This window comes from Oryx dammah, unplaced genomic scaffold, assembly GCF_014754425.2.
Source record: "Oryx dammah isolate SB20612 unplaced genomic scaffold, SCBI_Odam_1.1 HiC_scaffold_22, whole genome shotgun sequence".
NCBI classification, from domain to species: Eukaryota; Metazoa; Chordata; class Mammalia; order Artiodactyla; family Bovidae; genus Oryx; species Oryx dammah.
In genome coordinates, this window is record NW_024070206.1 from 12,039,562 (window position 1) to 12,065,138 (window position 25,577).

Below are 25,577 nucleotides of genomic sequence, written 5' to 3' on the forward strand. Positions count from 1 at the left end.
GAGTGATCACACCATCATGATTATGTGGGTCGTGAAGATCTTTTTTGTACTGTTCTTCTGTGTATTTTTGCCACCTCTTCTTTATATCTTCTGCTTCTGTTAGGTCCATACCATTTCTGTCCTTTATTAAGCCCATCTTTGCATGAAATGTTCCCTTAGTATCTCTAATTTTCTTGAAGAGATCTCTAGTCTTTCCCATTCTATTGTTTTCCTCTGTTTCTTTGCACTGATCACTGAGGAAGGCTTTCTTATCTCTCCTTGCTATTCTTTGGAAATCTGTATTCAAATGTGTATATCGTTCCTCTTCTCCTTTGCTTTTCACTTCTCTTCTTTTCACAGCCATTTGTAAGGTCTCCTCAGACAGCCATTTTGCTTTTTTGCATTTCTTTTTCTTGGGGATGGTCTTGATCCCTGCCTCCTGTACAACGTTATGAACCTCCATTCATTGTTCATCAGGCACTCTGTCTATCAGATCTAGGCCCTTAAATCTATTTCTCACTTCCACTGTATAATCGTTAGGGATTTGATTTAGGTCATACCTGAATGGTCTAGTGGTTTTCCCTACTTTCTTCACTTTAAGTCTGAATTTGGCAATAAGGAGTTCATGAGCTGAGTCACAGTCAGCTCCCAGTCTTGTTTTTGCTGACTGTATAGAGCTTCTCCATCTTTGGCTGCAAAGAATATAATCAATCTGATTTCAGTGTTGACCGTCTGGTGATGTCCATGTGTAGAGTATTCTCTTGTGTTGTTGGAAGAGGGTGTTTGCTACGACCAGTGCGTTCTCTCGGCAGAACTCTGTTAGCCTTTGCCTTGCTTCATTCTGTACTCCAAGGCCAAACTTGCCTGTTACTCTAGATGTTTCTTGACTTATTACTTTGCCATTCCAGTCCCTTATAATACATGTATATTATATATACATATATATGTGTGTATACATATATGTATATATGTGTGTATATATATATATATATATATATAATATGCTGTCTAGCTCTGTCATAACTTTTCTTCCAAGGAACAAGTCTCTTCTACTTTCATGGTTCAGTCACCATATGCAGTGATTTTGGAGCTCAAGAAAATAAAATCTGTCACTGTTTCTACTTTTTCCCCTTCTATTTGCCATGAAGTGATTGAACTGGATGCCATGAGCTTAGTTTTTTGAATGTTGAATTTTAAGCCAGCTTTTCCATGCTCCTCTTTCACCTTTGTCAAAAGGCTCTTTAGTTCTTCTTTGCTTTCTGCCATAAGGGCGGTGTCACCTGCATTTCTGAAGTTATGGATATTTCCCCTGGCAATCTTGATTCCAGCTTGTGCTTCATCCACCCTGGCATTTCGCATGATGTACTCTGCATATAAGTTAAATAAGCAGGGTGACAATATACAGCCTTGACGTACTCCTTTCCCAATTTGGAACTTCCTTCCCAATTTGGGATTCCAATCTCCTGATTTGGAATTTCCCAGTCCATTGTTCCATGTACAGTTCTAACTGTTGCTTCTTGACCTGCATATAGGTTTCACAGGAGGCATTTAAGTTGGTCTGGTATTCCATCTCTTTAGGAATTGTCCAGTTTGTTGTGATCCACTCATTCAAAGGCTTTCAGTTCAGTCGCTCAGTTTTGTCTGATTCTTTGTGACCCCATGGACTGCAGCACACCAGGCCTCCCTGTCCATCACCAACTCCTGGAGTTTGCTCAGACTCATGTCCATCAAGTTGGTGATGCCATCCAACCATATCATCTTCTATTGTCCCCTTCTCTTCGTGCCTTCAATCTTTCCCAGAATCAGAGTCTTTTGAATGAGTCAGTTCTTCCCAACAGGTGGCCAAAGTATTGGAGTTTCATTTTCAACATCAGTCCTTTCAATGAATATTCAGGACTGATTTCCTTTAGCATGGACTAGTTCAATCTCCTTGCAGTTCAAGGGACTCTCAAGAGTCTTCTCCAAAACCACAGTGGAAAAGCATCAATTCTTTGGTGCTCAGCTTTCTTTATAGTTCAACTCTCACATCCATACATGACTACTGGAAAAAAAAAATAGCCTTGACTAGATGGACCTTTGCTGGCAAAGTATTGTCTCTGCTTTTTAATATGCTGTCTAGGTTGGTCATAGCTTTTCTTCCAAGAAGCAAGTGTCTTTTAATTTCATGGCTACAGTCACCATCTGCAGTGATTTTGGAGGCTCCCCAAATAAAGTGTGTCACAGTTTCCATCGTTTCCCCATCTATTTGCCATGAAGTGATGGGCCCAGATGCCATGATCTTAGTTTTCTGAATGTTGAGTTTTAAGCCAACTCTCCTCTTTCACTTTCATCAAGAGGCTCTTTAGTTCTTCTTCACTTTCTGTCATGAGGGTGGTGTCATCTGCATACCTGAGGTTATTGATATTTCTCCCAACTATCTTGATTCCAGCTTGTGCTTCATCCAGCCCAGCATTTCTCATGATGTACTCTGAATATAAGTTAAATAAGCAGGGTGATAATATACAGCCTTGACATACCCCTTTCCTGATTTGGAACCAGTCTGTTGTTCCAAGTATGGTTCTAACTGTTGCTTTCTGACTGCACACAGATTTCTCAGGAGGCCGCTCAGGTGGTCTGGTATTTCCATCTCTTTAAGAATTTTCCAGTTTGTTTTGATCCACACAGGCAAAGGCTTTGGCATAGTCAATGAAGCAGAAGTAGATGTTTTTCTGGAGTTCACTCGCTTTTTCGATGATCCAACGAATGTTGGCAATTTGATCTCTGGTTCCTCTGCCTTTTCTAAATCCAGCTTGAACATCTGGAAGTTCACGGTTCACATGCTATTGAAGCCTGGCTTGGAGAATTTTGAGCATTACTTTGCTAGCGTGTGAGATGAGTGCAATTGTGCGGTAGTTTGAGCATTCGTTGGCATTGCCTTTCTTTGGGATTGGAATGAAAACTGATCTTTTCCAGTCCTGTGGCCACTGCTGAGTTTTCCAAATTATCTGGTATATTGAGTGCAGCACTTTCACAACATCATCTTTTAGGATTTGAGATAGCTCAGTTGGAATTCCATCACCTCCACTAGCTTTGTTCGTAGTGATGCTTCCTAAGGCCCACTTGACTTCACATTCCAGGATGTCTGGCTCTAGGTGAGTGATCACACCATCGTGATTATCTGGGTTGTGAAGATCTTTTTTTTATAGTTCTTCTGTGTATATGGGCTTCCTTTGTAGCTCACTCAGTAAAGAATCTGCCTGCAATGCAGGGGACCTGGGTTTGATTCCTGGGTTGGGAAGATTCCCTGGAGAAGGAAATAGCAACCAACTCCAGTGTCTTTGCCTGGAAAATCTCATGGACAGAGAAGCCTGGTGGGCTGCAGTCCATGGGGTTGCAAAGAGTCAGGCACGACTGAGCGACTAACATTTACTTACTTACTCTGTGTAGTCTTGCCACCTCTTCTTAATATCTTCTGCTTCTGTTAGGTCCATACCATTTCTGTCCTTTATTGTGCCCATCTTTGCATGAAATTTTCCCTTGGTATCTCTAATTTTCTTGAGGAGATCCCTAGTGTTTCCCATTCTATTGTTTTCCTCTATTTCTTTGCATTATTCACTTAAGAAAGCTTTCTTATCTCTTCTTGCTATTCTTTGCAAGTCTGTATTCAGATGGGTATATCTTTCCTTTTCTCTTTGCCTTTCGCTTCTCTTCTTTTCTCAGCTATTTGTAAGGCCTCCTCAGACAACCATTTTAACTTTTTTGCATTTCTTTTTCTTGGGGATGATCTTGATCCCTGCCTCCTATACAATGTCATGAACCTCCATCCATAGTTCTTCAGGCACTCTGTCTGTCAGATCTAATCCCTTGATCTGTTTGTCACTCCCACTGTATAATTGTAAGGGATTTTATTTAGGTCATACCTGAATGGTCTAGTGGTTTTCCCTACTTTCTTCACTTTAAGTCTGAATTTGGCAATAAGGAGTTCATGAGCTGAGTCACAGTCAGCTCCCAGTTTTGTTTTTGCTGACTGTATAGAGCTTCTCCATCTTTGGCTGCAAAGAATATAATCAGATTTCGGTGTTGACCATCTGGTGATGTCTATGTGTAGAGTCTTCTCTTGTGTTGTTGAAAGAGGGCGTTTGCTATGACCAGTGCATTCTCTTGGCAAAATTGTGAGCATTTGCCCTGCTTCATTCTGTACTCCAAGGCCAAACTTGCCTGTCACTCCAGGTATCTCTTGATTTCCTACTTTTTCATTCCAGTCCCCTATGATGAAGAGGGCATCTCTTTTTTTTTGGATTTACTTCTAGAAGGTCTTGTCAGTCTTCATAGAACCCTTCAACTTCAGCTTCTTAAGCATTACTGGTCGGGGCATAGACTTGGATTAGTGTGATATTGAATGGTTTGCCTTGGAAATGAACAGAGATCATTCTGTCATTTTTGAGATTGCACCCAAGTAGTGCATTTCAGACTCTTTTGTTGACTATGAGGGCTACTCCATTTCTTCTAAGGCTTTCTTGCCCACAGTAGAAAATATAATGATCTGAGTTAAATTCATCCTTCCAGTCCATTTTAGTTCACTGATTCCTAAAATGTCAATGTTCATTCTTGCCATCTCCTGTTTGACCACTTCCAATTTACCTTGATTCATGGGCCTAACATTCCAGGTTCTTATGCAATATTGTTCTTTACATTTTACTTCATCACATTTTACTTCCATCACCAGTCATATCCACAACTGGGTGTTGTTTTTGCTTTGCCTCCATCTCTTCATTCTTGCTGGAGTTATTTCTCCACTGATCTCTAGTAGCATATTGGGCACTGACCAACCTGGGGAGTTCATAGTTCAGTGTCTTATATTTTGCCTTTTCATACTGTTCATGGGGTTCTCAAGGCAAGAATGCTGAAGTGGACCACAGTTTGTCACAACTCTCCACCACGACCTGTCTGTCATGGGTGGCCCTACATGTTATGGCTCATAGTTTCATTGAGTTAGACAAGGCTGTGGTCCATGTGATCAGTTTGATTAGTTTTCTGTGATTGTGGGTTTCATTCTATCTGTCCTCTGATGGATAAGATAAGAGGCTTATGGAAGCTTCCTGATGGGAGAGACTGACTGAGGGGGAAATTAGGTCTTGTTCTGATGGGCGGGGCCATGCTCAATAAATTTTTAATCCAATTTTCTGTTAACGGGCGGGGCTGTGTTCCCTCCCTGTTGTTTAACCTGAGGTCCAACTATGGTGGAGTTCATGAAGATAATGGCGACCTCCTTCAAAAGGTCCGGTGCAGGCACTGCCACATTCAGTGTCCCCGACTCTGTAGCAGGCCACCCATGCCTCCTCCGGAGACTCCTGGACACTCCTGGGCAAGTCTGAGTCAGTCTCTTGTGGCGTCACTGCTCCTTTCTCCTGGGTCCTGGTGCACACAAACTTTTGTTTGTGCCAAGAGTCTGTTTCCCCAGTTCTATGTACGTTCTGGTGGCTCTATGGTGCAGTTAATGGCAACCTCCTCCAATAGGGCTTATGCTATATCCAGGTCTACTGCACCTAGAGCCCCTGCAGCAGGCCACTGCTGACCTGTACCTCTGGAGGAGACACTCAAACACTCAAAGACAGGTCTGGCTCAGTTTCTGTGGGGCCTCCTGTTGTGGCACAAGGTTTTTTCTGAGCCCTTGGAATGCCTCTGGCAGGTAATTTTCTTGAAGAGATCTCTAATTTTCTTGAAGAGATCTCTAGTCTTTCCCATTCTATTGTTTTCTTCTATTTCTTTGCATTGTTCATTTAGGAAGTCTTTCTCATCTCTCCTTGCTATTCTTTGGAACTCTGTATTCAGATGGCTACATTTTTCCTTTTCTCCTTTGTCTTTTGCTTCTCTTCTTTTCTCAGCTATTTGTAAGGCCTCCTCAGATAGCCATTTTGCCTTTTTACATTTTTTCTTTTGGGGGATGGTTTTGATCACAGTCTCCTGTACAATGTTACAATCCTCTGTCCATAGCTCTTCAGGTGCTGTATCAGATCAATTTTCTTGAATCTGTTTGTCACTCCTGGTGTATAATCATAAGCAATTTGATTTAGGTCATACCTGAATGGTGTAGCGGTTTTCCCTAGTTTTTCAATTCATGTCTGAATTTTGCGATAGGGAGTTCATGATCTGAACCACAGTCAGCTCCCAGTCTTCTTTTTACTGACTGTATAGAGCTTCTCCATCTTTGGCTGCAAAGAATACACTCAATCTGATCTCAGTATGGGCCATCTAGTGATGTCCAGGTGTAGTGTCTTCTTTTGAAGACAGGTTTTATGAACATTTATGAGATAAAGAGGCAGGGAGGTCTCATCATGGCCAAAGGTGATTGGAATTAAGGAAAGCGAGGTAATTAGAGTGGTGTAGTCAAGCTTACTGGCTCTTCATAGGAGACATGTTCATAAGATGGCAGTGTTAGCATGTTCTGAGGGTGGAGTTTTTCACCCTGTGTTATTAAAACATCATCCATCTGACGCTCATGCAGGCCCAGTTGGATAGTCGGTAGTCTCAAGTGGTTTGAACTGGCCAAGAATCGGCTCCATGTTACTGAAAATCAATTTACCCAACTGTTACTACAGTGATCCAAATGTCAGAGGTATTACATATAAAGAAGCTAGTGGAAGTTTAGTTTAAAATCAACTAAAAGCAAGCAACTGAAAGCATGGCAGGTTAGGTTTGGCGGGTCTTCTCAGGTTAGCTCTTGGTTTCATTACTAACGAAGAAGCACATCCATGCCAACGGGAAGCAGATTTCCCCCCCCCCCCTCCCCCAGGGGTCTCACAACTTTTATTCCTCAAAAATCATTAACCGTCTGCATCAGCAAAAGGCATTCTTCCAATTTTCCTATCAGATGAAGGCAAGGGTAAAAGTTGATACTGAGCTTCTCTGGCAGGGCGCATTCTTTCCTAGTAGGCTAAAGCTCAATCATGCAGAAAAGGGAAGAGGCAGAATTGTGGGTCTTAGTCCTACGATGGAGCTGAAAAACACGGAGTCAGCGTGGTCCAACTACACAGTATCTCTTCTGAACTTTACGTAAAATGTGTCACTGTGATATATATATCCTTCGATTCAAAAACGTATATAACTGTGTCTTCCAATGAAAACAAGTGGAACAATCCGTAGAGTTTTCCGAAACACTGTCTTTAGGTTTAGAGCCCTCAGGTTGGAACAAATAAAATTTCCTATTTCTCCTTTAGACCGACTACTGCTTCATTTTTCCTTGACAGGAGGAACTGTAGAGCACATGCGCAAACAAGGTTAAAAAGTGGGCGAAGACGGCTTACAGACCCAGCCTTTTCCACCCCTCCCTCTCAGTTACCTCTTGTGGGGACCGCCACTAACAGACTAAATCCAATCCCAATCCTCCTCCTCCCCTCAGGTTGGGATAGGAAAGCACACGTGACCACAAGCGGGTCCGAGGAGCTCAAGCGGGGTGCGCAAGCTCTGCGGCTTTCTAAAGAGGCGCGAGCCTTTTAGGACGTCAGTGCGCAAGCGCAGCAGGCCGAGTCTAAAGGGGCGCGCTCCGCCGCCCGACTCAACACGCAGGCGTGGAGTTCCCCTGCTCACGACCCACGCTCCGGGGTATTAGCGCGCAGGCGTCCCGCCAGGGGGCGGAACCCGAGAGAGGGGGGACAGCGGATTTCCGGTTCCTGGAGCAACGAACGGCCGCGGCGACGACAGCTACAGCTTCAGAGGAAGCGGCTGCGGAGGAGGAAGGCGAGGAGCCGGAGAAGGCGGGAGCCACGGGCGGGATTCTCGCCATGGGTCCGCGGACCTAGAACGGTGGAAGGTTCCGGCCGGGAGCCGAGCTGGTGAGACGGTCAAGGGGGCTAGAAATGGAGACCGCTCAGGCGGAGAATGGGGAAGGGTTGAGGCTCAGAGCGCTGACGGAGAGCAATGAAGGGCCCTCGGGCCGATGAGTGGGAGGAATGGCGGCCTCGGAATTTTGAAGGGAGTCTTGGGAAGATTTAGGCGGAGGACAGGGAGGACTGGGGGCTCCGAAGGCTGACAGGTGGAAGTGTCGGGCTCTTGGACAAGGACGGAGAGGAATGGGGAGGATCCGAACGCTGAGGGGAGATATCGGGGCCTCTCGGGTTGAATAGAGAGAAATGGGGGTCCAGGATGCTAAAGGGAAGAAGTGAGCGGCCCTCGGGCTACTGACGGGGAGAAATGAGAAGTTGGAATGCTGAAAGGGAGGGACGGGGGTCTCGTATGGAGGACGATAAGAAATAGGGGACAGAACGCCAACAGTTAGGGATGGCTTGGTCTTGGACCAAGAGGAGAGGAATGGGGTGGGGGGTTCAGATGCTAAAGGGAGAAATCAGAGTGTCTCAAGCTGATGAGAGTAACGGAGGATGAGGACTCCAAAGGAAACTTGTTAACTGCAGAAGAGGAAAATAGGGAGGGTTCGGAGACTTGGGAAGCAATTGGGACTCAAAACACTGACAGAGCGAAAGTGAGATGGGGAGGCGTTAGGAAAGGGGACCGAGGGAATGAGGGGCTGTTGAGGTCAAGGATGCAGGGGAGCTGGGTGTTCTTGGGCAGAGGACAGGGAAATGGAGGCAGTAATACTGAGGTAGAAGGATAAGAGGACAGCAGACAGGAAAGGAATGGGAGAGTTAAAAGACTAACAGAAATTAGTGACTCTTGGGTCAAGGAAGGGAATGAATGGGAGGTTAGGGTACTGAGCTAGCCAAGTCCTGTGGAGGCCTCTCGCGCTAGAGATGGGAGGAATGCGGTCTCTCTGGCTGAGGCTAGGGAGGAACTCGGGATTAGGACGGTGAGAGTGAGGAATGCGTTGAGGATGGGGACCCTTGGGTTGAGGATGGGGCTGCCAGATCATGAAGTGGGGGGGATGACAAGCTCCTGGGCCCAGGACAGGGAAGAACGAAGTGGGAATGGGGCTTTACCCTTCCTTATGTTGGCCAGTTGCCTGTGGCAGGTCCTAGCAAGCATGAATAGAAACACGGGTTTGTGTGGCCTGGGGCACAATATGTCCCGTTTTAAAGCCTCAGTTTTTCCCACTGCCCCTTCTTTGTTGCAGGCGGCTGCTGCTTCCGTGGTCCCCATGGCTGAGGACTGGCTGGACTGCCCAGCCCTGGGCCCTGGCTGGAAGCGCCGTGAGGTTTTTCGCAAGTCAGGTGCCACCTGTGGACGCTCAGACACCTACTACCAGAGGTACTGGGTGGGTTGTGGACAAAGGGGTTAGGGCTGAACCTGGTTAGGCAGGGTGAAATCAGGGGTGTGTGATTAGATTTATGGGTATGCATGTACAGTTGATCCTTATTATCTGAAAGGTTCTATATTTGAAGATTTGGTTATTCACTAAGATTTGTTGTTTGTACCCCCGAAGTCATACTCAACTTCGTTTTCATGATCATTTGTGGATATGCACAGAGCAGCAAAAAATAGGTCGCCTGATGCATGCGTTCCCAGCTAAGATTCAATGAAGATTTCTTATATTAGCTCTTAAGCTGTAAACAAGTATCCTTATTGAGGGCTACTTAGTGTTCTGTTTTTTTGCACTTTTTAATGGTGATTTTGCTCTGTAGAGTTGCCCCCAAGTGTAGTGTTGAAGTGCTGTCAGTGATCTAAGTGCAGGAAGTCTGTTTTGTGCTATATGGAGAAAATGCATGTTAAATAAGCTTTGTTCAGGCATGAGTCGCAGTGCTGTTGGCTGTGAGTTCAATGTTAATGAATCAAAAAGGCAGTATATCTAGAAAAAAAAGAGGAAATTAGCCAATTAGTATGGGAGGCTGCTCCAGGAAGTCCTAAAGTAACGTCTATAGTACATGATGAAGCTAAGGAAAAGGTGAAAAAGTGGCTAAATCTGTGGATCCATGAGATGGTGGCCAGGGTTTCGTGGACAGTGTGGTGAAACCAAAGCAAAGGACATCGGCTGTCATGTTCCCAGGGTTACGGAAACAGTAAGCCTGTTTCAGCTGGTCCTGGCTAGCTCACACGTTTCCAAAGTGATACTTTGTGAAAAGTGTTAAATTTGCAAGTGAGGCAGGTTCTGAAGGTAAAAGAGTCCATGGAAGAATTTTTAAAAACACCTGATAGGTGCTATACAGGAAAAGGGTTATGAGGAAGAGTAGGTTTTCAGTGCTGATGAGGCTGGCTTGGTTTACAAGGACATTGACAAAGGAACCTGTATAACATAGATGGCTTCCAAAACTGCTATTGTTAAATCATTCAAAGACCATGTAGTTAATTATTTGTAAGAGGACTATATTAAACGAGGTGTCTTTAAACAGAAACACACATAAAACAAGGTAGTATACTGATTGGTTGACAAAAATGTGACCAGAGGCTTACAGGAACCTAACCTGTAGTTCCCCTAGGAGCAGTGATTCTGAACTCACTAATTCAGTGTTCAAAGTGACTTTATAGAATAGAATTACTGTGAATAATGAGAATTGACTATAAACACATGAAAATATGTGTTTATAAAAAAGTTACTTTTAAGGATTTGAGGTCTTTTAGAATATGTTAGTCATGTAGTTATTAAATTTTCTAAAGTTTTTTTGTGTGTAAGTTGCTCTTTGCTTAGAGGAATGTAGTAAAATTGTAACTAGAATTACATTTATTTATATGCTTATAAATAAGCATTTTTATGTCTATATTGTACATTTATTCATGTATTTACAGTTTTTATAAAACTTTCAAAATAGAGGCCAGAGGTTTTACCCAAATTAGGGCAAGATAACAAGCGAGTGTGTTTCAGTTTTGGAGGTGCCAGTAGGAGATATGGGACCCCTAGGTCAGAGGTGACTGACAGTTCATTACTCACCGCATCAGCAGTATCCTTACGTCATCATTCTTGTATCAGTTCCCCAAATGCCGTGAAGAGGGCTACTTAATTAGCATCTGCACATGCACTCTTGTGGGAAAGGAACTCCGAGCTTAAGGAATCCAGTGTTAGGACAGGAAGGATGCCTTCCTTGCTCTGGAAGAACACCCTATCTCTTATCTTCCAAGGCTGATGCTGTACACACATCCTTGAAAAGATAGCTCCTTGCAAAGGGTAGTCAGTGCCTCTCTTGCAAGACGTGCAAAAATGTGAGTGACCTGTGGAGTGTTGTCTCCCGACATCAGCGACTTATACTTTGTTTTGTATGTAGTTGCATTTATTTGCTAACACCTGTATTTGTATGTATATTGTTTGTACACATACACTTGACCCTTGAACCATGTAGGGATGAGGGGAGCCAATCCCCTGTGCAGTCAAAAATACACATATAACTTTTGACTCCTTAAAAGCTTAACTACTAATAGCCTACTGTTGACTGGAAGCCTTATCAATAACAAATCATTGGCTAACACATACTTTGTATGGTGTATGTATTACATACTGAATTCTTGAGGGAAAATAAGCTAGAGAAGACATTAAAGAAAATCATGTGGGAGTTCCTTGGTTGCCTAGTGGTTAGGATTCCAGGCTTTCACTGCCATGGCCCAGGTTCAGTCCTTGTTTGGGGAACTGAGATCCCATAGACTGAGTGGTACAGCCCAAAAAGGAGAAAATCATAAGGAAGAAAAAGTTCATTCACAGCACTGTACTGTATTTAGCAATACGTTAAATTTACATCATCTGTTTACAGGATAAGTTGTCTGACTGTCAAGTGCCTACATTAAATATTATCTTATATGACACAAGGCATCATAGATCTTATACATATTACTAATACCAGATATCAAAAATGAAAACATAATATGAAAATTTTATGTTTATTTACAGGTATAACAATTCATGCATTGATAACTGAGAAGGAGCAATATAGTTGCTTTCTGGTAGCCTAGCCTGTATGCTAATGAATAAATTGTTATAAAGTTTTTACGGCATACAGTATTATAATCATATTTATGATACAGTGTTGTTACATTGGTGCATTTTTGGGTTTTTTCAAGCCACTTACCTGTGATGATAGGCACAGGGAGCGAAGCACACTGTATGGTAATGTAATTCTTTGACAGCATAGTTATAAAACAGTAAGAAAACTAACACGTTATTAATTTTATGTTAAATACCATTCACTTATAAATACCTGAATAAAGGTAGGCTATCCATTTTGAGTCTTGCATAGATGAATACTTGGGCCATGATGATGATGGTGACACAGAAATGTCTCATATAGTTCTTTTTTTGTTTTGGTTTCGCTGGGTCTTGGTTGCTGCTCGGGGGCTTTTTCTAGTTGTGGCAAGTGAGGGCCGCTCTTTGTTGCTGGCATGGACTTCTTATTGTGGTGGCTCCTCATGTTGCAGAGCACAGGCTGTAGGTGCCTGGGCTTCAGTAGTTGCAACACACGGGCTTAGTTGCCCCACGGCATGTGGAATTTTCCTGGACAAGGAATCAAAACCATGTCCCCTGCATTGGCAGGCAGATTCTTAACCACTGGACTACCAGGGAAATTCTCATACAGTTCTTGCCTTACAATTGTTAGATTTTCACACAAAGACACCCACCCACAAATGTGTAAGTATTAACTGTACAGCCTCGTTAAATATTTACTATTTATTAAGTGGAAGTGGATCATCACAAAGGTTTTCATCTTTGTCATCTTCACGTTGAGTAGGCTGAGGAGGAAGAGAAAGGGGGTTTCGTCTTACTGAGGAGGGGTGGCAGAGGCAAAAGGAGGAGGTGGGGGGAGGCAGGAGAGGCAGAAAGACTTGGTGTAACTTTTAGAAATGCACTGTAATTGCTCTCTGACTTTTTTGCTTTTTCAATTCTCCAAAAATGTTTCTACATTGTCTCAATCTTTCTTCCTGTGTTCGCTTTAATTTTAGTGCCCATGTTATATAAAATAAAAAGTGGTCTTGAATATCAGAACCCTTCTGCTAGATTGTCTAATAACAGTTTTTTTCTGGTACTCTATCTGCTTCATTATCTGGTACTGGTTCAGCAGCAGTCATCTCCATCAAGTTGTCTTGTGTTAATTCCTCCGGTGTGGTGTCTGTTAGCTCGAGTCCAAGATCGATGTCTTGAAACTCTTCATTCCCTCCCTGACTTTTGCCATATCCACAGTCTCTTTCATGATTTCTTTGATTGACTTGGCTGTAAATTCTGGGAAGTCATGCACAACATCTGGACACAGATTTCTCTAGCAGGAAGTTATTGTTTTGCACTTGATGACTTTCACACTCTTTTCTATAACGAAGATGGAATCTTCAATGGCATCCAGACTTTTAGGATGTTTTGTCTATGAAGATTCTCTTTGATAGCGTTGTCAGTTCTTTTCATAGAATTCTGCGAGTAAGGAGCCATAAAGGTCCTTTATGACCCTCTGATCTAGAGGCTGAATTAGAGACATTGTGTTTGGTGGCAAACAGACCACTTCGACACGTTTGCTGTTGAATTCATGGGGTTCTGGGTGGGCAGGGCATTGCCCAATATCAAAAGAACTTTAAAAGCTGTCCCTTAACTGGTGAGGTACTTCTTGACTTCCTAACAGAGCATCAGTGGAACCATTAAAAAAAAAAAAAAAAATGGTTCTCACTATCAAGACCTTCTTGTACAACCAAAAGCCTGGCAGCTGGTGTTTATCTTTTCCCTTCAAGGCTTGAGGGTTAGCAGCGTTATTAATAAGGGCAGTCCTGATCATAAACCTGACTGCATTTCCACAAAACAATAGAGTTAGTTTATCTCTTCCTGCCTTAAATTCTGGTGCTCACTTCTCTTTCTTACTAATAAATGTCCTTTGCACCATATTTTTTTTTTTTTTTTTTTTTTACTTTTCAGAATAGGGTACTTTCATCTCCATTAAAAATTTGTTCAGGCAGAGAGCCTTTCTCCTCAGTGATTTTCTTAGTGGCGTTTGGGCACTTGTCTGCTGCTTCCTGGTTGGCAGAAGCCGCTTTTTCTGTTATCTTGGTGTTTGTAAAGCCAAACCATGCTTTGCTGGCATTGAATTCCCCAGCTTTAGAGCCTTCACCTTGCTTTTGCTTTAAGTTGTCATATAATGACTTGACTTTTTCTCAAAACTTGTTGTAATTTATAGGTATGACTTTCTTATAGCCATCATGCATCCACATAAAAGCTACATTTTCAGTACAAGATAAAAACGTATTTTGCAAAAAGTACAAGGTTTCCGAGCTGCTGGCATAGTTGCAGCGACAGTTTCTGAATTGCCTTTGTTTTCCTTCCTTTCTTTTTTTTTTTTTTAAATAATAGTCCTTAAAGTGCATGGCTGGTGGCTCCGATGGTAGAGCATCTGCCTGCAGTGCAGGAGACCCAGGTTCCATCCCTGGGTTGGGAAGATCCCCTGGAGAAGGGAATGGCACCCCACTCCAGTATTCTTGCCTGGAGAATCCCATGGACAGGACAGCCTTATAGGCTGTAGTCCATGGGGTTGCAAAGAGTCAGACATGACTGAGCAACTAACACTTTCACTTTCACTTTATACTGGATTCATTAATCTTGAATTGGTGGGCACCCACAGCTGCAGACCTCAATCTATGGTACATGTCAAGCTATTCAGCTTTTTCCTGTAATGTTATGACTTTTCTCTGCTTCTTGGGAGCACTTCCAGTATCACAAGTGACACTTTGTTATGGATCCCAAGGTGTTATTAAAAGCTTACAGTATTGCACTAAATACAGTGAAAATGACATGAGAAAAACCACTGCAAGCGGTCACTTTCTGCTGTGATGCTCAATTTTATGGAGAAACAAACTGCTCACAGAGATGATTAGCCTTCCATGGCATTTAAAGTAAATACTTCAACACCTGAGTTCACTGCAGCAGCAACAGGAGGTGGCTGTGAGATGACTGTAGTAGTATGATACGTGCTACAGTTGATTTTGTGCAGTTATGATTTAATATTGCATCTTTACTTTTGTTTACATTTCTCTTGACTGCAAATGGTGCCACATATGATCTTAAGTATTTGTGTACATGTTTTGGTAAATTTTAACTTTTTATAATAGACTTTATATATATATCTTATGGTGGTAAATGATAAAATGATTAGTATCTACATATATTTTATGCATTCATGGCACACCTTTTTCTTAATTTTTTCAATATCTCTAGGCTACATGATTCATCGAATTGTTTTAAGTAGTCACAAATGTCCAAAAACTTTTTCAATAAATTTATTGAAAAAAAATTCATGTGTAAGTGGACCTATGCAGTTTATACATGTATTGTTCAAGAGCCAGCTATATTTAAAACATGTTTTTTTCTTGTATAAATTTTGTTTGTGTACGTAGTATGTAATGCTAATATATGTATGTTATTTAATTAATTTGTGTTATTTGTATTTCCTTTCACTTGAATGCTGGTAGTAGCACACATTATAAATCTGTGCATATCCATTTACATTTATCTTATTTATTAATCTTCGTCTACATGCTGGAATTTATACACCTTTTATATTCCAGCTGTTTGGAGTTATTGGGGGTAGTTTCTTGGTTGGGGTTCATAGGTTGATCCCAAGCTGCTTCCTGTATCCCACCAGCTCTACAGGCCTCTTCAGCAGCCCTGTGGGAGGGTTGTGTGGGTGGAGTGGCAGTGGCTCCAGCTAGGTACCAACCTGTCCTGGCCCATCCCCAGCCCCACAGGAGACAGGATCCGAAGCAAAGTTGAGCTGACTCGATACCTGGGCCCTGCATGTGATCTCACCCTCTTCGACTTCAAACAAGGCGTCCTCTGCTATCCATCCCCCAAGGTACTGTACGGTCTGGAATACTTGAGCGCGGGTGCTGAGCCTCCTGACACCCGCCCACTGGTCTCCTGCCCTTGCTGTTATCTCCAGGCCCACTCCTTGGCCATCACCAGCAGGAAGCGGAAGAAGCCTTCGAAGCCAGCCAAGGCTCGGAAGTGTCACGTTGGACCTCAGAAGAGTGAAGTCAGGAAGGAGGCACCAAGGGATGACACCAAGGCTGACGCTGACACAGTCCCAGCTTCACTTCCTGCCCCTGGGTGAGTGTTGAGCTAGAGCCAAGTCCGTGAGGGTTCTGGTTGGGGGTGCACTCGGCCCCACACCCATGTTTCCCATCCTAGGTGCTGTGAGAACTGTGGAATCAGCTTTTCAGGAGATGGCACCCGAAGGCAGCGGCTCAAGACTTTGTGCAAGGACTGCCGAGGTGAGTGGCCCCTGGGGCACTGGGAGGTAGAGCTGGAGCAGCCTCGGTGTCAGGCTGGCGTACAGATATCTGGCTGGGGGCTGAATGGTAGATGACAGGGCAGAGGGAGTCATGAGGTCAGATACCTGATGCTCCCTTAACATTTCTCTCTCCCTCCCTGCAGCACAGAGGATCGCTTTCAATCGGGAGCAGAGGATGTTTAAGGTAAGCACAGCCTACTTCCTCCTCACAAGTGTGTGGTGGGAGCAGGATGTGACGGGGGCTGGTTGGAGTCTGAAGGAACAGTGATGGATCCACTGGGTGTCAGGGTCATTTTGTAGGGAGCTGGCTGCAGGCAGTCGACAGTAATGGAAGTTAATTAGTAGACACTGTGATAAGGGTCACAGGGGAGAGTAGACGTTGTTTACGGCCTCAGTGATGGTGGCTAATCACTAGTTACCAGACAGTGATGAGGCAGACGGAGGACCAGCAGACATGGTGATGGGGGCCAATGTGGGGTCAGCAGACACGTGAGGGGCAGTGCTCCTGGAGCCACTCCGCTTGGACCCGTGACCTTGCCCCACCCATTCCTGGCAGCGTGTGGGCTGCGGGGAGTGCACAGCCTGCCAGGTAAAGGAAGATTGTGGGGCCTGCTCCACCTGCCTCCTGCAGTTGCCCCATGATGTGGCCTCGGGGCTGTTCTGCAAGTGTGAGCGAAGACGGTGCCTCCGCATTGTGGAAAGGGTGAGTCAGGCAGCTGGGGTGGGCCCCAGGCTCACCCGTGCTCCTGGCCCTCAGCCCTGGCCCCACGCTTCACACCTCCGGCCCCCACAGAGCCGAGGGTGTGGAGTGTGCCGGGGCTGTCAGACCCGAGAGGACTGTGGCCGCTGTCGAGTCTGCCTTCGCCCTCCCCGCCCTGGGCTCCGGCGCCAGTGGAAGTGCGTCCAGCGGCGCTGCCTCCGGGTAAGTCAGAGCAGAGGGGCCAGTGGGGGGTGCAGGTGGGGGCTGGGGCAGAGCTTACTCTGCTGTTGAAGCTGCTGCTGCATCCTTCTTTCCAACCAGCCTTGCCCTCCTCATGTCTTCTTTTCTCCCCCTGCTCACACTCACCTCTCTGGCTTCACCTGCCTGCCCCTGTCTGCCAGCACCTTGCTCACCGCCTCCGTCGCCACCATCAGCGATGTCAACGACGCCCTTCTCTCGCTGTGGCTCCCCCTGCTGTGAGTGCCCCAGCCCTCACTCTGCCTGCTTGTCCCCTTGCATGCTTTCTATACACCTGAGGGGAGGGCGGTGGTCTGTGTCTGCCTGGTGCCGCCAAGCCTAAACTTGCCTTCTGCTTTCTCACAGGGTAAACACGGCCGCCGCAAGGGAGGCTGCGACTCCAAGGTGGTGGCCCGGCGGCGTCCACCCCGAGCCCAGTCACCGCCTCCACCTCCCCCACCGCAGCCTCCAGAGTCTCCGGAGCTGGTGAGGCCCTGGTGGGCAGGGGGATGGCACAACCGTAACCTCACCAGCTACCTGCCCTGACCCCACCCCATTTGCCTCTGCAGCACCCCAGAGCCCTGGCCCCCTCGCCTCCTGCTGAATTCATCTATTACTGTGTAGACGAGGACGAGCTAGTGAGTGGCCTCACCCTACCTGAATAAGCCTAGACTCTCCCAGGGCGCTTGGTTAACCCAAAGAAGCAGATGCTGCAATGGGCCTAGTAGGGGAGTCGTAAAGTACAGTGATGGATACTAGTATGGGCTGAGCAGACAGCGGGGTAGGAACTAATATGGGACCCCCAGGTGAAGTGACAGGACCTGGTGTCAGATGAACCAACACTCTGATGGGGCTCGCAGAGGAAAAGCTGGCACAGTGCCCGAAGTCCGCATAGGATGAGCGGGCGCAGCGATGGGAACTAATGGAGCGTCTGCAAAATTCTGCTGGAGGCGGGGGTCAGAGACCTTATCTTGGTAGCTAGTGGGGGACCAGCAGATAGAACGATGGATACCATGTTGAAGCAGCCACCGTCCTCATGGTATCAAGGGCCTTCCAGGACAGTGATACCGCCTGGCGCTGGACTCACAGACAGGAGGTGTGACTAGTGGGAGCCAGTTCCCTCCAGCGGGGCTGGTGGGCGAGCAACAGGAGCAGCAGTGCTACTCTCCTAGTGACCGCCCCACACCCCCTGTCCCCAGCAGCCTTACACAAACCGTCGGCAGAACCGCAAGTGTGGGGCCTGTGCGGCCTGCCTGAGGCGGACGGACTGTGGCCACTGCGACTTCTGCTGCGACAAGCCCAAGTTTGGGGGCAGCAACCAGAAGCGGCAGAAGTGTCGCTGGCGCCAGTGCCTGCAGTTTGCTATGGTGGGTGTGGCAGGAAGGGGCTGGTGGGTGGGAGGAATAGTGCAGTCTCCCCCTCGTGCCCCCGCCACCCAATGCCTGGGAGGGGCGGGCCGGCCTGGTGGGTCCTGCAGCTTCAGAGTGGTGGGTGGGGCAGTGGGTTTGTCACCAATTAGCAGACATTGTGCTGGGATAAATGAGGAAACTGGGAGGTACTGTCATTGCCAATAGGAGACTCACAGCCTGTGTGATGAGGGGCTTGTCCATAAGGAGATTCCGCGCTGGGGCTAACGGGGTTGCACGCGTCAATCAGGGCAGGGTAGTATTGTACCTGGTGGCCATAACACGCCACCTCTCCTCACAGAAGCGGCTTCTGCCAAGTGTCTGGGCAGGGTCCGAAGATGGGGCATCGCCGCCCCCAGCTCACCCTCATCGAAAGAGGCCTGGCTCTACTCGAAGGCCTCATCTGGGTCAGACCCTGAAGCCTCCCTTGGCCACACCGGCAGCTCAACCAGACCGAGCCCAGACTCCAGTGAAGGAGGAAGCAGGCAGTGGCTTTGTGCTGCCCCCACCTGGCACTGACCTTGTGTTCTTACGGGAGGGCGCAAGCAGTCCCGTGCAGGTGCCTGGCCCAGCCCCGGCTTCCACAGAAAGTCGGTTGCAGGTGAGGGTCCCGCCTTATCCTGCCCTTCCTAACCCCGCCCAGCCTCGTGCAGGGAAGCTGGGACCAAGTCTGCTGCCATCCTCCTTCACACAGGAGGCCCAGTGCCCTGGCCTGAGTTGGGTTGTGGCCTTACCCCAGGTGAAGCAAGAGAAGGCGGATGCCCAGGAAGACTGGACACCGGGCACAGCCATCCTGACTTCTCCTGTATTGCTGCCTGGCTGCCCCAGCAAGGTGGGGGTCAGTGATGGGTGGTCTGTGAGCAGAGTGATGGGGAGCCGTGATGGTGGTTCTTTGAGCACAGTAATAGGTGTGCTGATGACAGCCTCTCACAGAATTATCCCGCCTGTCTGACAGGTGCCTCACCCTCCCCAGGCAACTAGTTTGGCCTGCTTTGCTGCCCAGTTAACAGGAAAATGGAAATCTGTGAGGAGTGGGAAAGGTCTGTAGACAGAGATGGTTTTTGTGTGCTCAGGTGTGACGGAGTGTCAGCACAGGGACAGGTTGGCTGGTAGGGACACTTTCCCCAGGCCAGCCCTGCCCTTCTGACAGCTGCCCATTTCCCACCTCTCCCAGGCAGTAGACCCAGACCTGCCATCAGTGAAGCAAGAGCCACCTGACCCTGAGGAGGACAAGGACGACAACAAGGCTGACTCCACCTCTGACTTGGCCCCAGAGGAGGAGGCAGGAGGGGCTGGCACGCCCGTGGTCAGTGCTGGGGGACGCCCCACCCTGTCCTGACCTTGCTCTAGGCCCACCAGTCATGTTGACCCTGATGTTAATTCTTCCCCAGATCACGGAGATTTTCAGCCTGGGTGGAACCCGCCTCCGGGATACAGCAGTCTGGTTGCCAAGGTGTGCCCCACACTGTGAGGGGTCGGGATGGCAGTGGGGTGTGGGGTTCTGGCCAGATGCGGGCCCTGAGTCGTGAGAGCAGCCAGCATTTTGGCATGGGGTAGTGGGAGGTAAAGGTCACCATCAGTGATGGAGTATGTGCAGGACCTTAGAGATTTCTCCTGAGGTCTGGGCCAGGGCTCTCCTTGAGGAGGGTTACAGCAGGTGATGGTGGCAGAGGAGTTGGTGCCCTGTGATAAGATTGGAAAGAAAAGGGAAGAGAAGAAAAGCTTTTTCCCTGTATTATTAAGAAAATCCATAGGGGTCAGACTTATAAATTCTTATTCAGAGAATCATCATTTGGGGTCTTGAAGGCCTGTGGAGTTTCCAAGAGATGAATGGGTGGGCTGGTCAGTGGGGAGTGATGAGATCTGGTCCTGAGATGGCTTTGTGATTGGGGCCCACACACAACTGAAGTAACCTTAGTGGAAGGAATCAGGCTGTGTTTCTTGAGATTTTCTGGAACCTGTTGAGGTCGTTAACTGTTTGAGCTGCTGCATAGAACTGTCCCTACAGGTGTGGCAGTGGAAGGAAGGATAGGGAGGTGGGAGGAGATCAGGGGAGCGCTGCCTCCTGCAGGACTGCTGAGAGCCCTGACCAGAGCCCAGACAGGCAACGTGAACTGTTCACCTGACCCCTGGATTCCTTTGTTCTTGCAGACTAGTGTCTGCAGGCCAGAAACTGCTCCACCTGTACTTAGGCGAGTAGTGAGGTACTGATTGAGACCCTGCTGGGCACACAGTGGTGAATCAATGACCCTGGGAGGCTTATCTTTCAGGAGACATAGGATTCCTGCCTTCAGGGAGCTTATAATCCAAGTGGTGACGCCGTTTCCCCTATGCATGAAATTATTACGTATTAACAGAAAAGTAATGATGGGCTATGTTGTCTGCAATGGAAGATTGCAGAAGAGAGGAAAGGGATAATTAAGGGGAAATGGAAGAGTAGGAAATGGTTTTGTGATGCTTCATTTTGCACATAGGGAACCTCATTCAACATACAGACCTGCTCCCTCTTCTCTAGGTCCAAGGACCTTAAAAAACCTGGAGGTAGAAAACAGTAGACTGGAGGCTTCTACAGACTGTAGGACTCAAGGTGATATTTACAGACCGACTTTATCAGAGACAACACTGATCTGCTCAGAGGCTGGACCATAGATGGATTGCCAGGGCTTGTGTGGGAGTCAGTAGGAACTGGGAAAACCTACCACCAAACCAGAGGATCAGGCCTGTTCAGTACTCTGAGCTTATAGAGGAAATAAGCAGAAAAGGAAGACAAAGAGTAGAAAGTTTGTGCATCTCCTCCAACCAGTGCAAACCCCAGGAGCCTGAGTGTCATAAGAAGTGTGGATATTAAAGATGGGGGAGCTGGGATGGGAGAGCTGACGTGATTAAAGCCACCTTCGGTCTAAACAAGCCATCATCATAAATGATTCTAAATGGATTTGGATGAGACCTGGTAGTGTCTCTAAACATTTCCTCAGGGAGACAGCAGTTCGGAATGTATTGGGAATGTAATGTGAATAAATGAGGAAAGGAACTGCTGTTCATTGAGTTCCTCCCATGGACCTGGTTTAATCCTCAAAAACATCTTTTTAGAACGGCTTGATTGTGCCCATTTTTGCAGAAGGGAAAATGAGATTCCGAGAAACTAAATAATCTGTCCAGTGTCGAACAGCTAGTATCAGTAGAGCTTAGGATCAAGGTCAAGCCCAGGTTGTAAAAGCCTTGTTTTTAAGTTAAGCCACTAAACTGTTAACTGTAACCTATATCCAGTAGTGTGTAATAGTGTCATATTAACAAGTTTCCAGTGACGTTACAAAGCTGGATTCTTGTAAGCATAATAACAAACCCTTTACAAAGCTGCTGCCCCTAGGGTGGCATAGGAAACACCAAGACAGTGTGGATCGTGCCACCTTGTCAAAGCACGCATGCCTCCTGAGACTGGGTTATTGCCAGGCCTTGGGTGCCACATAGGATTCCTCAAACCCAAAAGGGCATCTTTCCCCATGGCAGATACTTGCCATCACTCCCTATCGTCAGCCAAAGCAGTCTTCAGAATGAAAGCTCCTGGCCTGGCTCATGTTTCCTCGCAACTTGCCTCCCCTGTCCCTTGATGACCTTTGTACTTGGTTTCTACTCTCAGCCCCTGTCTTCTAGGAGTCTGAGCTCCTGCTTCAAGTCCCACCTAAGGGCCAGTCTTGGCTCAGCCCTGCCTCACTTTCCAATTCTTCATAAAGTGCCAAAAAGATTACATGTGTGATTCATTACTTAGCTTTACTGGGCTGGGACTGAGTGCCGGCCTCCTAAATTTTGTAGCCTATGTGCCTCCCTTGCTTACTGTAGTCCCAGCCTTGCAGCTTTAGATAATTCAGAGGTATATTAAGCGTTTCTCTACTTTAACTCATTGTACAGCCCTCTGCCATCCCTTTTTGCTCCTTCCTTTGCCTTACCCTACTTATTTCAGCCAGAGTCAAGACTGGATAATTTTCTCATACTGTTTTGCTCCCTCCCAGGATCCAACCACCCAGTTCTCATATTCTGGTGGTATTTTGACAGTGGTGCCCTAAATGAAATTTGAGAATAGCATTCTGACTCTTGAGATAAGTCTGGTTACTGTGTGTGTCAAGATACAATCAGAAAAGCAGCACTACTAATATAAAGATTTCATATATGTGTGTATATGTATATATAAATATGTATATTATCTTAAGGGATTTATTGTAGGTGATTTGATATTATGCAATTGTGGGAGCTGGTTGAACAGTCTGTATAAGGCTGTTGTCTTTGCATCTAATGCTGGAGCTTGAAGTCTGCAGGGCAGGCAATCAGGAAGGAAAGATGGATGTAAAATGTGGGACACGGAGGACACAATGGCGCCCACGAGCACGAGCTGGAAACCACAAGGATGGCCTGGAAGCCATGTCAGCCTCTCACCACTTCCAACTTCGGTGATGTGGGTGTCCTGCAGAAGAAGCTGGTGCCCTTCATCACAGAGTTAAATATGCATCTGGTCCAGGAATTAGAAGAGCTGAAGGAAGATCCTGGGGAAGGTGGAGCAGCTGCAGGCCTGGCTGCAGGCCTGACTGTTGCCACATACCAATGAGGTATGCCAGCAGATAATGACGTGTGTGAACTGCAACAGTGCCTGGTGCTCCTGCACCAACCTTCCGAGTGTGCTGCTGCTTCGCATCTGCCCTCCAGTTACCAGCAAAATCTCTCGTGGCCTGTCCTAACTGGAAGCATGCAGGGAAGGGGATACTGGGAAACGTAACCTAGTCAAGGTGACATGTTACAAAGCCACCCTGCCATGAATCAGCTCCTGAAGGTCTCACAACTCACCTGAGGATAACTTGGTAAAGCCGCATTGCTGAAAATGCAAAGCTTGAAGACCATGGATTTCATGGTGACCCCAGCAAGTACAAAAATTCTGTCAAGCCCATCCAGAAAAAAACTTGCTGTTCTGGGCTATTTTTGTGTCATTCGTTAGTTATTGAGAACCTGACCCATGGTAGGCACTATGCTTAATACTGAGATTCAGGAATGAAAAAGATATAGTCCATGCAGTTTTATTAAATACATCAATATGTATTTACAAATGGTGAATGAATTTCCAACTTTATCGTGGAATTTAATGGTGAAAATACAGAATTGAGGAAACTGTTGGGAGGACAGCCCTTGCGTGACCTTGTTGGGGCACAGTAGACATTGGAAATATAGTTTATGCTGTTCTATTTTAAAATTATTTTTAAATGATTTTTATTGTCCCGTTTACTGATTTATATATACTTAGTGTTTTGGGGGGGAGTATCTTAATGGTGCTTAAGTGTTGATAGGCTGCCTCTGAGAAACTGGTATAGAAAGTGGGTGGCAAGATCAAAGTCAAGTTCTATTCGAGGATCTTGGGTGAATCAGTTCTCCTAGATCCCCCTGGAGGTTGAGACTTGGTTGTCAAGCCAGGGCCGGTCCCGCCACCCTCCGAATACGCCCACCAGGGGGCGCTGGCGCGCGGACCCTGGTCCTCCGGCCAGGGGTGGACAGACGCTGCCCCTCAACTCCCTGTCCCTGGGGCGTGGCCTCCCCTGGGCCGAGGCGGTCCAGAATCAGCGCAGAGGGAAGCCGACTCCCCTCTCCACGGTGGCTCCACGGGCGAAACCGAAGCGGGATTAAATTACGGGACACGCCCGGGGTGAGGACGCGGCGCGAAGAGCTCAGGACGGGCGCCGGGACGTTCCACGGCCGCCGGGTGTCGCCGAGAGTCCGCTTCCCATGTCGCTGAAAATTCACGTTGACGGGACCCTCCAGGCTGTGGACCTCGGAGGTTCCCAACGGGCGCCCGAGAATCTGGCGGTTACCAAACCCCGCCCCTAGGCCGAGGGCGTCACCGCCCTTCTGAGGGTGTGGTGTCACCAGACCAGACCAGCCAGCGGGCCAGGCACCCGTGGGAATCGAAGATCCAGCAACTAGCCCTCAGGACCCGGTCCAGGGAGCGGAGACGATCGTCTAATTTCTTTTCTTTCTTTTGTTTCAGGCTACGTAAACTCTTAACAGTAAATGAAAATGAGTATTTTACCGAACTGCAATTAAAAGAAGAAGCATTATAGGAGATAAAAGACAAAATGAGAGAGAATTATTAAAAGAAATTGCAAAAGAGAAGAGACGTTATTTTGTGGCTGGAAGGCTGGACGAACAATTCAGGAAATGGAGCCCAAACCTAGGAACATGCCGCATGCAAAATCCGAAGTGGGCGGATTATAAATGATTAGGGAATGCTGGTTTATAGTAAATTGCGGTCTTAAGTTGGGATACGCAGTACTAGTTGTGCTTTTATTACACGTCAGTGACCTACTAGGTGCTGATTCTTTCCTGTTAAAGCTCTCTGTTCATTCCATTTGTAGAAAGAGTACCAAAGTGTCATTTGACTTTTTAGGTATTACCTACAACTTTTTGTGGCTCAGCTGGTAAAGATTCCGCCTGCAATGCGGAAAACCTGGGTTCGATCCGTGGATTGGGAAGATCCCCTGGAGAAGGGAAAGGCTACCCACTTTAGTATTCTGGCCTGGAGAATTCCATGAACTCTTAATAGTTCATGGGGTTGCAAAGAGTCGGACAAGATTTCGACTTTCACTCACTCACCACTTTGCTCTTGAGCGGAAGTTAAGCTGTAGTCTCCACTTGTGTTGAGGGCCCCTTTTAGGTTTCCTCACCTGTGTTTTTTTTTTTTTCCCTGCCTGGGATCCGGAATGCCAGAGCCTGATCACCGAAATTCTGATCCACATCCTGGCCCTGGTCTTTATTGCGCCCAATCAGGTCGTGCCGCTGCGCCCCCATCCTAGGGTTTCTCAAGTGTAAGCCCTGGTTTCCTGGTTTTATTAACAAATTTGTCACTACTGGTTGGGTTAGCTGACAAACCAGTTAGGTGCTCTCAGCTTGTTTTAGCTGTAGGATGAGGATAATACCCGCTGCTCCATCAGTCAGGTATTTGTGAGACTGAAAGGCTTTATGTGTGAAAATACCTTATAAATTCCTGTAAAGAACTACGCGAATAAGGTGGTCCTGTGATGATTTGCCCTGAAGGTTAACTTAGAGATGCCTCAAAATTTGACTACCCTACAAAGTGTCCGCTAACTTTTCTCATGCTTTTAGACATTACAGGAT

General features: G+C 46.7%; 1 protein-coding gene and 1 long non-coding RNA gene across 33 annotated transcripts in view; one reads left to right on the forward strand and one right to left on the reverse strand.

Annotated features, from left to right (window-relative positions):
• Positions 1 to 6,141: 6,141 nt before the first annotated feature.
• On the reverse strand, positions 6,142 to 7,374 carry LOC120880988. Its single transcript, XR_005725173.1, has 2 exons — positions 7,298 to 7,374; positions 6,142 to 6,525 (listed from the first exon to the last, which is right to left on the reverse strand). It is a non-coding gene; the product is annotated as an uncharacterized LOC120880988 (long non-coding RNA).
• Positions 7,375 to 7,555: 181 nt separating this feature from the next.
• MBD1 (methyl-CpG binding domain protein 1) overlaps positions 7,556 to 25,577 on the forward strand; it is a 61,613-nt gene continuing 43,591 nt past the window's right edge. For 2 of the 32 annotated variants that reach the window (XR_005725174.1, XM_040264487.1), the window contains exons 1-16: positions 7,562 to 7,790; positions 9,023 to 9,156; positions 15,533 to 15,647; positions 15,735 to 15,901; positions 15,983 to 16,065; positions 16,229 to 16,269; positions 16,642 to 16,788; positions 16,879 to 17,007; positions 17,187 to 17,261; positions 17,389 to 17,508; positions 17,592 to 17,660; positions 18,222 to 18,389; positions 18,730 to 19,029; positions 19,123 to 19,260; positions 19,603 to 19,734; positions 19,820 to 19,881. Coding sequence is in view for 28 of the 32 variants with exons in the window: in XM_040264487.1 (XP_040120421.1) it covers positions 9,047 to 9,156; positions 15,533 to 15,647; positions 15,735 to 15,901; positions 15,983 to 16,065; positions 16,229 to 16,269; positions 16,642 to 16,788; positions 16,879 to 17,007; positions 17,187 to 17,261; positions 17,389 to 17,508; positions 17,592 to 17,660; positions 18,222 to 18,389; positions 18,730 to 19,029; positions 19,123 to 19,260; positions 19,603 to 19,734; positions 19,820 to 19,881 (1,856 nt within the window). In the remaining 4 variants the exon portion in view is untranslated. Of the gene's footprint in view, positions 7,791 to 9,022; positions 9,157 to 15,532; positions 15,648 to 15,734; positions 15,902 to 15,982; positions 16,066 to 16,228; positions 16,270 to 16,641; positions 16,789 to 16,878; positions 17,008 to 17,186; positions 17,262 to 17,388; positions 17,509 to 17,591; positions 17,661 to 18,221; positions 18,390 to 18,729; positions 19,030 to 19,122; positions 19,261 to 19,602; positions 19,735 to 19,819; positions 19,882 to 20,943; positions 23,676 to 24,450; positions 25,268 to 25,577 lie in introns of those variants that run through there. The other 30 variants (XM_040264489.1, XR_005725175.1, XM_040264495.1 and 27 more) reach the window with 30 other exon arrangements.